The following is a 12,210-nucleotide window of genomic DNA, read 5'->3' on the forward strand; positions in this document are numbered from 1 at the left end:
ACAAACAGTTTTTCCTTGCTTGCTGAACTCTTTTTTCCTTTTGGGCAAGAAGTCATTGTAATTTATCATGCATACTTCCTTCTCTACAGTTTACGGTAAAAATTTCATGCTCTAGTCTTCAGGATTTTTGGTTCATGATATGCAAAACCAAGGTTGTTGAAAACAAAGGAAAAATCTTTCTCTTTCGAACCCCAGGTTCTTATTAACATTTGATTTTAGATTATCAAGAATTGTTGTCTCAACTCTTGATCTTAAAATAATCACTTCACCAGACAATCAATATCGTCATTCTAGGGCGACGATTGAACTACCCAAACTGTAGTCCCATGTGGCTATTTAATGTAAACCATAAGTTAATATTGATTTAGATGAAATAACATTTAAAAGTCAACTCCTCAGTCGCTGTAGCCACATTTCAAGTGCTCAACAGCCGCATGTGGCCAGTGGCTACCATTTTGGACAGTCAAATACAGAATGTTTCCACACTGCAGAACGTTCTATTGGCCACTGGTAGTCCAGAGCAGGGATCCCCAACCCCCAGGCCATGGACCGGCACCGCTCTCTGGCCTGTTAGGAGCCAGGCCTCGAAGGAAGCCCTCAACCTGAGCTCTAACTCCTGCTCCCCCACCATTCTTCTGTGGAAAAACCAGTCCCTGGTGCCAAAAAGGTTGGGGACGGCTGACCTAGGGTATGTGTGCCTTCCCTTGAGAGCCGTGAATTGTAAGTGATGGGCAGTGTGTGAAGAAGGGGGGACGGATGCAGTCGCTGAGAAAGAAATCTGTTAATATCTCAAAATGCTGTCTTGCTACAGTAACTTTGAAGAAAGTTTTGAGCTTGAGAAGCTTAAGTAACCTCTTTTAAAGAGACTCCCTTCATTCCTTGCTAGGAGAACATTTCTGACGGCTGGAAACGCTGCTGCCTACCAGTCTGTCACAGACAGCTTGTACCACGGGCTGCAACCTCTGAGCAAGTCCCTGGTGAAGAGCATTTTTGCTGCACAGCTCAGCCTGCCCTCAGCACTGGACCCACAGAGCCCCCAGGTGCGTTGAGAGGTATTTTATACCTATAAAAGCTGTGCTGTGCTTGGGGGATTTTGCCACTTTGTTTTCATTGGTTTCAATATCTCAGGGACTCTCTGAACTCACGCCTTCCAGTCTTGCTTGGCCCCCCTTCTCAGGTGGCGAAGCAGTCTGGTCCCTATGGCCAGCGGCTTTTCCTAGGAAGGGTTTTTGCCTCTCAACTGCTCAGCAGGCTAACTGGGGCAAAGCTTATCTGCTCAGAGCTGGTAGCAAAACCAACATTTGCTCTTTTTCATTTAATAAACAATAATGATAGCAATGACAATACATAAATTAGGTCAGCAGCTGAGTTCTGAACAGCCCTGTTTATAACATGTGTTGTCCGATGTAATCCTGGCTACTATTATAGCCCCTAGACACCAGCAATGCGCCCACCTGCCGCAACTGAAGAACTCAAGGTCAGGAGTGCAGGGGTTAGAGCTCTGGGCAGCCGCGTCAGCACTAGCTCACAAACTAGCAGTCACCTATGGCGGCATAACAAATTACCTTAAAATCTGGCATATTAAAGCAATAAACATTCATCATCTCATGTAGTTACTGAGGCTCAGGAATTTGGGAGCAGCCTAATTGGGTAGTTCTGGCTCAGAATTTTTCACCAGGCTGCACAAGTGTTGGCCGGCGCCTCGACACTCTGCTGAAGGGGGATCTGCTTCCAAGCCCCCTCACTCGCCTATTGGTAGGAGACCCACCCCCAGGCTTATTCACATGGGCTTCCCTGCGGGCCTCACAACGTGGCAGAGGACTTCCCCCAGAGTGAACGGTTCAGGAGGGAGTGAGAGAGAGAACCCAAGATGGAAGTTACGGTCTTTTTGTCACCTAATGCAGACATGCCACCCCATCACTTTGCCATAGTCCATTCATTAGAAGCGAGTCATTAATGTCATCAGACACTTGAGGGGCAAAGAATCAAGCTCCACCCTTAAATGCGAAGAGTAACAAAGAATTGGTGGACATTATCTCTAAAACCACCTCCCAGGCCTTACTTACCTTTTGACTCTAAAACCTTCATCTTCACGTTTTTGTGTAGTGACGCCAACACCAACCCCATGTAAGTCCCACACTTCTTCCTTCCCTAGCTACCAGGCCATGACTGTGGCCCAAGCCTTGACCCTCTTTTAGACCCAGAAGACAAGGTTGGACCATGACCAGTGGGTCTGTTCCTTCTGCCTTTGGGTGACACCCGGGATTAGGTGGATGTGGGGGTCCTGCCTGGCTGCCACCTGAATCAACTCCAAATCCAGAATTGCCTGACGCCAGTACCAGGTCTGGGAGCATCGAGCGGGGTCAGACAGACAGGCCCACTGTGTCCGGCGCTGCAGTGGTGCCGCAAGGAGCGGGGTGCCTCAGCAGTGGGACAACGGCGTGGAGAGGAGGGAGGCCCCGGTGTGACGTTGTGGCGTTGATTTTGAGCTGTTACCTAGAACTGAATCACAACGGCAATTAAGGACAAATTTTTAAGACTCCTAATATTGAGAACATTTGAATACGTTTTCTCTGTTGATTATAAATATGTCGCACTGGTATGGCACTGACCTGGACCTTTCGAACTCTGTGCTGACTAGTTTCACAGAAGTCTTCAGAACCCTTCTGTGTTTAGCCACTTTCTGAAAAATCAATGTAACGAAATAAGATTGTTACCCTCTCCTCTATCATCAGGGACTACACATCAAGAACTATTTCTACACAAGTATCCAGTGTTTTGGGGGTAGACACAGCTATCCTGTTCGCATGAGGGTGTCTGTGATGAACACGGTACAGCATTGCCACGTTTATTACTTGGTTCTTTCGGGCATTTGTGCTGTTCCCTTGGAAAGCGTTCCTGCAAGATGGAGGGCCATGTCCAGTCATGAGTAGCAGCCCAGATACCCTGAAAGGTAACATGCAGGTAGGATTGGTCTTTCCACTTGTCACAGACGCACCCCGATGCAGACTGCAAAGGGAGTGTCCTTGGGTCTACAGGTCAGATCCTCCACACCCTGGCCAGTGGTGAACAATTTAGGAGATAATCAGGTTGTTTCATAATGAGGCGTAAACCCCATGCCTGCAAGGTGAGTCATGCTTTCTTACATCAGAAGAGCATTAAGGTCTCAGCTGGTATCAGCCTTTGCTGTAAACTCAGCTGAAATTCCTGTGGCCAGGAATGATCTGGAAGAGAGGACATCCATTCCTGGCCATTTTTTCAGCCTCTTGGAGGAATACCCAGGCTGGCAGCTCAGAGGCATGTGACCCCTGATCCATCTACAAATAGTGATAGAAAGAGAACTCTTTAAGCAGAACCTGACCCCATGGCAGCATTTGACATAGTATGTCCTTCTGGAAGCCTCTCCTTGGCTCCCAAAGCGCAGCTCTCTCTTAGTTTTGCTCCCAGTTTTGCTGGCCACAACTTCTCAGATTCCTCTGTAGACTCTCCTCCCTCGGCCAATCCCAGAAATGTTCTTCAGGTTTTGTCTCAGCACTGCTTCTCCCAGGCTGCATTTTGACCTCCATGGCTCCAGCACCGCTGTCTTCATGGGCCCCTTCTGCCATCAAAACAATGCAAAGTTACAGCTTACAACTATGTTAATGTAAAGAAAAACATATTAACATCATATATTAAAATATTCTACTCAACCTAAATGTTTTTTCTAATTTTTTAAATAAATTACTTTATTGTTGTTCACTTACAGTTGTCTTCATTTTCTCCCCACTACTCCTTCCACCCCAGCCAAACCCACCTCCCTCCCCTGCTTCCACCCTCCCCCTTGATTTTGTCCAAGTGTCCTTTATAGTAGTTCCTGAAAACCCTTCTCCCCACTGTCCCTGCCCCCCTCCCCTCTGGCTATTGTTGGATTGTTCTTAATTTCAATGTGTCTGGTTATATTTTGTTTGCTTTTTCTTTTGTTTTTTCTAACTTTAAAGGAAATTAAAACATTTTATGAACCCCAGGCATTATGCCTTCTGTGCCTAATCAATAAGTTTGTTCCATATACTGTGAATACTACTATTGACTATGATTGAGATCTGTTTGGAGTGCTTTATTAATTATTAATTTCTTTAATCCTCACAATAATTCCATGAAGTAGGTACTTCGTTATTCTCATTTTACAGTTAATACCAAGGCTTGCAGAGGTTAAGTGACGCTCCCGAAGTCACATGCCTCATGAGTTACATTCGCCTTGGAAGGTTTAGCATAGATTTTAGGAAGTTACTTTAAAGAGATGCAGTAAAAGTTTGCTGCCTCAATTCAGGGTGAGGGAGTTTTAGCAAAAAGCAAGTCTTAAATTGGCCTAGGTTCAATGCAGGCCTGGTTCCCCACGGGAGAACCTATCCATGGGCATGGGTCCTGTGTGCCAGACCTCACTTTCCACTGGCCTTCCTGAGTGGGGGCTGGGCCCACGCCACGCAGAACGACCTCCTATAAGTTTGAAAATGCAATGGTCCACTTGTGCATGGGTTTTTTCACAAATACACAGTCGGCCCTGTATGTCCCTGCGATTCCACCTGCACAGGGGCCGGTGTCCCTGACCCCCACGTCCTTCAGGTGTCAACTATATACTAACAAGGCCAGTCTGCTTTAAAATTAGTATTTATCTTAGTTAGTTTTATTTTTACGATCTGTCTTATTTAAGAGTATTTAACTATTCATAGATAGCAGGAAACACTGGAGCTTATACTGGGTTTCCTGTTTCTGCGCTGCCACCAGTTCTGTGACCTCTTAAGCTTCAGTCTCTAAAACTCCAAAGAGAAAGTGATGAATTAATTAGCTCAAGGCCTTTAAAGCTGTGGCCCCAGGACCCTGGGTTCCTCAGAGGCACGTTGGGGATTTTTGAGCAGAGGGACCAACTCTGTGGCCTGCAGGCTGCCACCCCCTGTCACCATGTTTGGCCTTGGTCTGTCGGATATTGAGGGCCACTGCCTAAGATTCATGGGACAAAAGGTTTCTGAAAGTAAAATAAATCCAGAACTGCACGGATTACCTGGCGGTTGAGGAAGTTGGCGACAAGGTTGAGGGGTTGCCAGGCGTCCTCAGGAGCTTACTCTCGCCCTGGTCTTGTTTGCCACCTGTCCCTCTGACCAGCCCTCTCCTGGCAGCCACACCTTCCTTCAAATATGTTAATAGTGCTGATCTAGGATCGGGTTACTCCGGCAGTTCTTCCTGTTCCTACCCAGGAAACTCGAGCATCTAAGGTACTAATACCTGATTGTTCTCTGACGCCATTCTTGCCCTAACATCACAATCCAGATTTGCCGGCTTCGTGTGCAAAGGGAAGCTCCTTTTCCTGTGACGGAGCTGCTGCTGTCAGGCTGAGAGCCTGGACGCAGGTGCCCATTCTGTCTGTCGCCCTCTGGGTTGACAAGCCCTCAGACCACTGGCCACAGGAGAGCAAGAACCTGAAACCCCTTTCCCTCCACTCCTTCCAGGGCTCATAGCAGCCCCTCCACAAACACTTACTTAAGAAAAACACCAGTGAAATGAGTGAGCAAATCATAATTTTCAAGTAAAATTATCTATTGAATAATAAGTTCCAGTTAAGAGACATGTTCTCTGCCTAACTTTTACAGGATGATAGAAGGAGCAGGAAGTAAGATTAGCTTAAGTGTCCTTTCCCTTGCCCACCCAATGGCTGAAGTCCCCAATTTAAGGTTATGTTACTGCTCTACCACATGGGGAGTTAAATCTCACGTGTGTTGAAAAGCACTCTGCAGAATGTGGAGGCTAGACATGAAAACCTTCATTTCTCAAAGGGAGAGAGAATGTTAGCACCCGAGTAAAAAAGCATAAAATAAGTGGGCCAAGGCTCAGGCAGAAAGCTGAAACTGAGGCCTGTCTCTCCCTTCTGCTCAGGAAGGGTGCTTTCCCTCCCTAAGTCCCCCCGAGTGCTGCAGGTCTGTAAACCGCTCCTCCTGCGGACAAGAGTCATTTCCAGAGCCTTCTTTCTGCAATTCTCCAGGTAAAAGTTCATCCCGTCTGGGTCCATGATCAACAAAGAAGAATTTTTGTAATGCTTTCAGGCAAATTTGTCCAGAGTACTGGGATTCAGAAGTCAGTTCCCAAGCAACCGGGTAGCCCCCCAAACTTTGGGGAGGCCCGTGCACGCCCTTTCTTTGCTGAGGTCATTTCTGGTGCCGTGGAAGCAGCTGGAAGTGCTGAAGGGGCACTGGGGCCACCTTAAGCTGCGAGGCCAGGACATCAGTTCCGTCTCTCTCCACAAACAGTTCTCAGAGCTCTGTGGCTGATGTTGCTGAGGTGGAAATTCATGTGAACCTGGGGTTGGGCAAATCCCAGCCCCTTGCTCTGGGGGTGAGATTTGGTTCATGAATCCTGGTACGGCCTCCCCACTGAGCAAAGAGGGAGCTAGGCAGCATGTCCCTACAAGTAGTCTTTACAGGAAAAGCTGCACTCTGTGGGCTGCAGGGACAGCTCTGGCAACACAAGCAACACTGCTTATCATTTACCCAGAGCTCTGTCCCTGGGAACTTGTGCTTCTGAAGTGTCCCCACCATGCTGACTCTACGGTTTTTAGCTCATCAGTTCCCAGTGAGCGCTGGGTAGGGAGATGCTGCTGCTGCGGATTCCTGCCTACTCTCTGCCCCATTAGACCCAAGTGCTGAGTCTCTGAGAGCTTCATGTGTGGCAGCCAGAATGTATATGGTGCAGAGGTATAATTAGGTCTGCAAGGGTAGGGGGGTGTTTTCTCAACTGCAAGCTCTGGCTGGGATGACTTAGCTGGCAGGAAAGACACATTGCTTTGGCCACGTGCCTGTCACCCGACAAGCATTCACAGAGCACCTACCCACCTCGCAGGACCTTGCTGAGCACAGGAAGGGTCAGTTTGGTGGGGTAGTGTGGATTGTGTATCTGATGAGTTATGAACAGTCAGCTTCCCAGTTACTAGGGAATGAGACTTGTCAGTATTTTGAAAAATAAAGACGGAAATTAAATGTACCAAATGGGAAAAGGCCGCAGGGTTTAAGACTGACCAAGGGAATGGCAGATGTGGTTAATTTACATGTTGATGTGAGCGCCTGTGATGGGTTGGGAGGTTTATATGTGATGACAGGAAACAGAACAGGAATGGAAATAATTGTCAGAGAATCTAATGAGAAAAAAAGTGTGTTTGTTTGTAACTTCTGTCTCACTTTTTTAATGGAACTGACATTTTGTACCCAAGCATGAAAGCTATGGCCAGGAGGATGGGGAAAGACGATGAATTTGAAGAACTTATAATAAGTAGTCAATCTATCCTTCCCCCCAGAGGCGCTTCAGAAATTCAAATAAAAACTCAGCAGGTATGCAGGAGCTGTTTCGAATCTGGCTTTGGAATTTTTCTTTATGCCATTAACAGATATACCCAAGTAGTGTTTTTTCCTATGCAGTGGAGTGTAAATTGAAGGTTGTAAGTCACTGAACAGGCTCAGAGGGAACTAAGTATTTAAAGGCGTTTGGGGCTTTGAATAAGCTAATAACCACCACTTAATGTCTCAGAATTATTAATTTAAGTCTAGATTTTCATATTTTAATTTCCCAAAATTAAGGTGTACCACCACGAAAAAAAGACGACAATAGAAAATATAATCACGAGCATCCGAAACATAAAATCCAGCACAAAGTATCCCCACCCCAATGCACACACCCGTGGAAATGAAATATTTAAAACAGCTCCTGTGATTGTTCTTCTGAGAACAAGACAACACCATCTACGCTCCGCCCACTTGGTGTGTGTTAGCTGGTCTACGTGGAGAGGTTGTTTTCCCACGTGTCTGTCCACCTCGGTCCTGGGACACAGGCTCCGCGCAGCTGTGCTTATCGTGAGAGGTGAGCGAAGCTTCTGGCTCCTTGGGCGTTGATGCCGAGGTGCGCGTCCATGAGCATCAAAGAGAAATCAGTGCCCCGCCCCCAACGCACACACACCAGTCCCAAGCAATGTGTGCTCTGCAAGCACAACGTATAAAGTAAGGGCTCGAGGTCTTGGAACAGAGTTTTCTCTTGGCTGTGTATGGAGTTTTAAATCTTCTCGTGAAATCCTCCTTGGTGTCTAAATCAAGTTTCAGATGTGAGGGCTCTTCATGTAATAACAGATCACAAAATTCATGGCCACATTTAGAGATGCCAAAACACATGAGGTCACCTCAGACATTGAGCCCTTTGCAATTTAACAGAACTTGGCAAAAAGGGTTGTGTTTTATTAGTCAGAATGTAAGCCACGAAGAAAAGATGTGGGTCTCCGAGAGGTGTATCTACCCTCGCAGAAACACTCGGGAGTCCTGGACAGGGACCTGTCCTTCTTCCCCGGGGGGAGGCAGCGGACAGCCAGGACCAGCCCAAGGACCTTCGGCAGGAGTTTGACTTAGAAGCCTCAAGTGTAAACCAAAAGTGGAGACTGATGCTCAAACTGCTTACTCTAGCTTCAGAAACTTCTGGGAAATCTTGAAATTCATATGATCCCGGAGGTATTAAGGAAAGTTACCAGAGAGAGAGAGCACTGGTTGTGTCAGAAAAGTCCAAGGAGCTACATGCTCTGCCTGCAGATAAAGTATCTTACAAAATAACATTCACTGCCCTGGCCGGTGGCTCAGTGGGTTGGAGCGTTGTACGGTGCACCGAAAGTTTGCGGGTGGGATCCCCAGTCAGGGCACATACCTAGGTTGACGGTTCGGTCCCAGTCGGGTACGTACGACAGGCAACTGAGAAATGTTTCTCTCTCACATCAACGTTTCTCTCTCTTGTTCACTCTCCTCCTTCCACTCTCTCAAAAACTCAGTAAGCATAACCTTGGTGAGGATTTAAAAAAATAACATTTACTGTTTTTTCCTAATAATAAAAGCAATCCGTGTATCCATATTCAGAGTAAAAAAGCTCTATAATGCCCAGAAAAATGATACAAAAATTGCCTTTTCACATCCTGACCCACAGAAAAGTACTATTAACATTTTGATACATTGCCTTCCACTTAAAGGGCTTTTAAATAGAAAACATTTGTTGTATGTTAACCGTAACTGAAAAATACATTTTTAAATAAATACATAAATAGAAAACATTTGTTAACTTCAGTCTCAACCCTGCTTATTAACTCTAACTGAAGTAAAGTTGAAATGGGGGAACACAAAGCTTTTCTTATTCCATGTATACATGTAGATAGTACACATATATGACATAGACATGGGGTGGAAGGCAATCAAAATCATTGCTTTCACCTGAGGTCTAAAGTCAGGGTCACCTGGCTGGTGTGGCTCAGTGGATTGAATGTCGCCTGCGAACTAAAAGGTCACTGGTTCTATTCCCAGTCAGGGTACAAGCATGGGGTGCAGGCCAGGTCCCCAGTTGGGGGCGTGTGAGAGGCAACTGATCAATGTTTCTCTCCCTCTCTTTCTCCCTCCCTTCCCCACTCTCTAAAAATAAGGAAATAAAATCTTAAAGTCAGGGTCACTTCATGGGCATATGACCGGCGTGCTCACACAGGCAGGGCCACTTGGAGTTTAACATTCTTTGGGTGCCACCTTGAAACTCCTAGTTTTGACTTAGAATTTCCGTTTTGTAACTGGAATCCAGTGAGTCGATGGAGCATGCACCAAGGGCTTGGAACCTTGGCTCACATAGAGTCCCACCTCCTGCTGCCTCCCCTCCTTGCCAGGTGGGGCTCTCAGCTGCCTGCTTCTCAGCTCTCTGTCTCCCAGGGCACCCCTGAACTTCCCCTCACCATCCCCACTCAGCAATCGCTGCAGCTCTCCACTCCAGTGGGGGCCTGAACCTGGCGAAGGCCCGGTGGGGTGTGTATACCTGGCAGTGTCTCAGGGATCCCAGGCTGACAGCAGCCCAGTGAGTTAGATGGTGACTCAGTGGGGACAAGCCTGTTGCCCATCCCTGGGTGCCTAAAATATCCCAGTTCAGAGGCTGTAATACCCGTGGGGTTGCCCATCTACAGTGGGTTGGGGCGGTGTGCCTGTGGGAAGGGGCATTCCCGGCTCGGCTTCTCTGCCCCTGGCCAGGGAACAAGACCTCAGCCTTGTTCCTGGTGGACCACATGCACTCATGCACCCACTCACGGGGCCGGGTTCCTGGGAGCCTATGAGGGTCGACCTTGCCCTGCAAGTGTTCCTGTGCCCGGGTGAGCAACCCTGAAAACCGAGAAGACCACCATGATAAGTCGAGAGAGAGAGACTGTGATAGGCAAGAAAACTATCTTTTAGTACCTATAATGGTTTTTTTTTCCTGCTTTTTCAACAAGAAGACCTGTGTGTTTATTTTGCATGGGGCGCCACAGATTCCACAGCTAGTCCCGTCTGAACTACAATGTCTATTCCTATCTCCTACTAATTTTGTAGGAAAATCCACAACCTTTGATATACAAAGGAGTTATATGACTAGCAAAATAATCTAGGTTTTCCTCTTGAGGCGACATCCACAGGTTGTAACGTTTATGAATAACCCCCGTCCTCACCTAAGCCATTGTCATTTAATCAGTGCTTGGAGTAGCTGAGTTCTGTAAACAGGGCTCTGGGAAAAGGCTGTGCTGGGAGAAGGCAAGCCACACCCCCTGCTCCCCAGGTGTCTCTGAATGTCACCAGTGAGCTGAGTGTGGTTGAGCTCCGATTACAGAACATTTAACAAGACACAAAGCCCTGTTGTTTGTGCTGAGTTTGCTGCATCCAGTCTGCTCCCTTGGAGAAAATCCACAAGCACGAGGCAGGTGCAACCATCTGCGCCTCAGGGGCTGTGGTTCTTAGGAGACTTGGGGAGGAAGCATCTCTGCTCTGCAGCTGTGCAGCGTGCTGCCCCGTGCGGGGTGCATCTCAGCTGTGCTTGGAAAGGGCCTTTAGTAAGGGGCTGGTGGGAGTCGGGCAGAGAGCAGGGGCAGAGTCAGTTTTAATGGTGGTAAGGTTGATAGTACCAAGTCTTACTTTGGCTACAGTATACGTACTGGCCAATTCCAAATTCTCGTTCAGATTCTGTACTCTTGGCACTTTTAAGATAAATGCCAATGATGAGGGTGGTTTGGGTTTGGGTTTGGATCTGTTAGCCTGACTTCGTGTGGAAGCCTGGGTCTCCTCCTGAACTGACTCCTCCCCATGCAAGTGACAGAGTCCCCACTGCCTGCCGGGGGCGCTTTTATATACACTTCCTCAAGTTAGTCTTCCTAAGACCTCTGTGGGTTGGATACCTTTGAAGAAGGTGATAAAATCACATCCTGCTCATTTCAGCAGCAAGAAGCAGCCGTTGGGGAGGGGGCTTCTAACAGGGGCTGCTTCATGCAAGACCACTGTTTGTGGCCAAGATTAGCTTGGGGCCAGGAGTGTCTCAGAGGGAGTTGGAAATGAAGAGACTGAAACCAGGGGACATCAGAGGCTCCTGTCCTCCCCTTGGGGTCTTCTCTCTCCCTGTCGACTGACTGAGGTGTTTACATTTATACCTGCCGGAAATGCACCCTTGATGCTTCCTTCCGTCTCCTTCCCTCCTCTTCACCTTGTCTGGGAGCTTAATCTTTTGTGAGTGAGTTTTCAGTTTCTCAGTGAATGTGGATGTGAGTTTTCAGTTTCTCATCTACAAATGTGGCAGCCACACCCAGTCTGCAGCTGGTTCTTGGAGGCTGAACCAGGGCTCTCGTGGGAACGTGCAGAAGCAGCTCCGGCATCCCCGCTCAGCCTCAGGGTTCGCCTGGGCAGGGAGAGAGGCCCCACTGAGGCAGAAAGGCTCTACCCTTCTCCACCTTTGACATTTTGGGCATTGAAGTCATTTTTAATTGATTTTCTAATCTTATCCAAGCAGTTACAAGGCCACCAGTCTCCAAAGTAGAGTATATATATCCCAGGGGTGTGGGAAGAAAATATTAGAACTTCTGAGTAGATGAAGTTCAAGTGTAAGAAGTCACATGTGACACTCCCCCCTGAAGTATCCTAATGTGACGGGGGTGGGGGGAGGTAATCCACAAGTAAATACGAAGAAGTAATAGAGCTGATACTTCTGACCCTGGTACATATTATGGCTTATCGTCAGCCATATTGTGAGGTAAAAAAGAACTAATCACAACTAATAAGAAGTCAGACAGACGAATTGAAAGGTAGAAGGAACTACTGGGAATGTGGATTGAGACCCGATTCTCACTGCTCAGGGCCTTCTCCCTAAGTACATCATGCTTTGCAGTATTAGCCAGCG

At 47.4% G+C, this 12,210-nt stretch overlaps 1 protein-coding gene and 1 long non-coding RNA gene across 2 annotated transcripts in view; one reads left to right on the forward strand and one right to left on the reverse strand.

The window, feature by feature from the left end:
- Positions 1 to 510: 510 nt before the first annotated feature.
- Positions 511 to 5,119, reverse strand: LOC123478885 (uncharacterized). The gene is made up of 4 exons (XR_006654288.2): positions 5,036 to 5,119; positions 3,362 to 3,598; positions 2,613 to 2,683; positions 511 to 2,502 (listed from the first exon to the last, which is right to left on the reverse strand). It is a non-coding gene; the product is annotated as an uncharacterized lncRNA (long non-coding RNA).
- A 503-nt stretch (positions 5,120 to 5,622) lies between these two features.
- The window catches only part of LOC123478881 (coiled-coil domain-containing protein 162-like), a 33,828-nt gene continuing 27,240 nt past the window's right edge, over positions 5,623 to 12,210 (forward strand). The window contains 4 exon segments of the mRNA XM_071219628.1: positions 5,623 to 5,641; positions 6,088 to 6,288; positions 7,207 to 7,349; positions 8,466 to 8,559. Coding sequence (XP_071075729.1) covers positions 5,623 to 5,641; positions 6,088 to 6,288; positions 7,207 to 7,349; positions 8,466 to 8,559 — 457 coding nt within the window.

This window comes from Desmodus rotundus, chromosome 11 (assembly GCF_022682495.2).
Source record: "Desmodus rotundus isolate HL8 chromosome 11, HLdesRot8A.1, whole genome shotgun sequence".
Taxonomy (NCBI): domain Eukaryota; kingdom Metazoa; phylum Chordata; class Mammalia; order Chiroptera; family Phyllostomidae; genus Desmodus; species Desmodus rotundus.